At 39.7% G+C, this 1,432-nt stretch overlaps 1 protein-coding gene across 1 annotated transcript in view; it reads left to right on the top strand.

Moving 5' to 3' along the window:
• Positions 1-1,432, top strand: part of DNAJC24 (DnaJ (Hsp40) homolog, subfamily C, member 24) — a 33,968-nt gene that overhangs the window by 32,115 nt on the left and 421 nt on the right. The window contains exon 3 of the mRNA XM_010140695.1: positions 699-767. Within this exon, the coding sequence (XP_010138997.1) occupies positions 699-767 (69 nt within the window). The remainder of the gene's footprint in view (positions 1-698; positions 768-1,432) is intronic.

Raw genomic sequence — 1,432 nt, 5'->3', positions numbered from 1 at the left:
TTTCCCTAGAAGCGTGTTTCATTTATCTCTTGTAGGAGTATCTTTTTGCAGGAATCTTGGTAGTGTTCTCACACGCAACTCTCACATTTACTTGTCCTTGTTGGGGGGGAGTTACTTGGCGTCTCCTTTCTGAAGGAGAATGGGCTGCCTAAGAGACATCATGGGGTCTCCATCTCTGGAGACAGATACTTGAAATGTGGCTGGACATGGTCCTGGGCAACCTGCTCTAGCTGACCCTGCTTGTGCAGGAGGGGTTGATGTGGAGAGGTCCCTTCTGACCTCAGCTGCTCTCTGATTTTGCAAAAAGTGCAGGTAAACACACAGTCACAATTTCTGCTTGTAGAATTGTAGTAGCGGCCAGCAGGCTTTTACAGGGTATTTGTTTATATCAAAACAAAAGTTTCACATAATAGTTTGGGATGCACAAAAGTACTGGTTTCAGTAGTGTCTTAATTTCAGTAATAGATCCTCACTGTTTACATCTCCTGGATGTAACAGCAGGACATTTTCCAGCTTGTGCAGAGATATGGAAACTAGAATTTTGGAGAACTGCCTTTGTAACTGATAGCACAGTCTAGGTGTGCCTCTCTAGCAGGGACCAGATTGACTGCTAAGGATATAAAACTACTAAGTTATCAGGAAGAAATAAGGACCTTTACGTTATTCAGGGTTGAACATCTGTCATTTTTTCTTTATAGAAGATCATCTGACAAACAAATGGCCGCTACACGCACAAATTCATCTTGAGGATATGTCCTGGAATGAAGGTACGAGTGCCTTACTACTTGTCCCCAGTGCCTTTCACTGTCGCTGCAAATGTGATTGTCTTTTTTTTTCTGCTTCTTATACCATTATACTGGCTTTTGGTAAGTTCTACCTTCTTTATATTTTCCTCAGATTTAACTATGCTGTTCCCTGTGATTGCCTGAATTTGAACTTAACTTTCTGTGACAGTTACTTTACATTCTTCTTCATCTCCCTTTCCCTCTCCCCCCTCAGCCTGCAGTACCATTTTTCATCTAGCTCTATTCTTCTAGAATAATTCAGTATTTATATTTCCAGGTTCTTCCCAAATTTCTCATGCATCTTCTTGCTGTTAACGTGATGGCAAAACACACGTTTTTATACAGATTTTTTTAAATCTGACAGTGTGTTACTTTCCTTCTGTATATTACTGTAGCTTTTATCATTTACTTACTTTTTGAATGAATGGCTGGGTTTTTACTATTTTTTAAGCTGTGAAGGGAAAATCCTATCTCCTTTCTTATCTTTTGTTTCCTGGGTTAGCAGTCTGTTTTGGAACCATCCTTGATCTGTCATATCTATGACTAATACCCCTTAGTTTTTTCTTTTAGTATCTCTCTGTTTCACAGATATGCAGCTTTTTATGATTTGCTTTTTTTTAAAGAGACTCCACTGGCCCTGGCTGTTT

Source organism: Buceros rhinoceros, unplaced genomic scaffold, assembly GCF_000710305.1.
Source record: "Buceros rhinoceros silvestris isolate BGI_N320 unplaced genomic scaffold, ASM71030v1 scaffold17057, whole genome shotgun sequence".
NCBI lineage: Eukaryota > Metazoa > Chordata > Aves > Bucerotiformes > Bucerotidae > Buceros > Buceros rhinoceros.
This window is presented reverse-complemented; position numbering and strand designations above follow the sequence as displayed.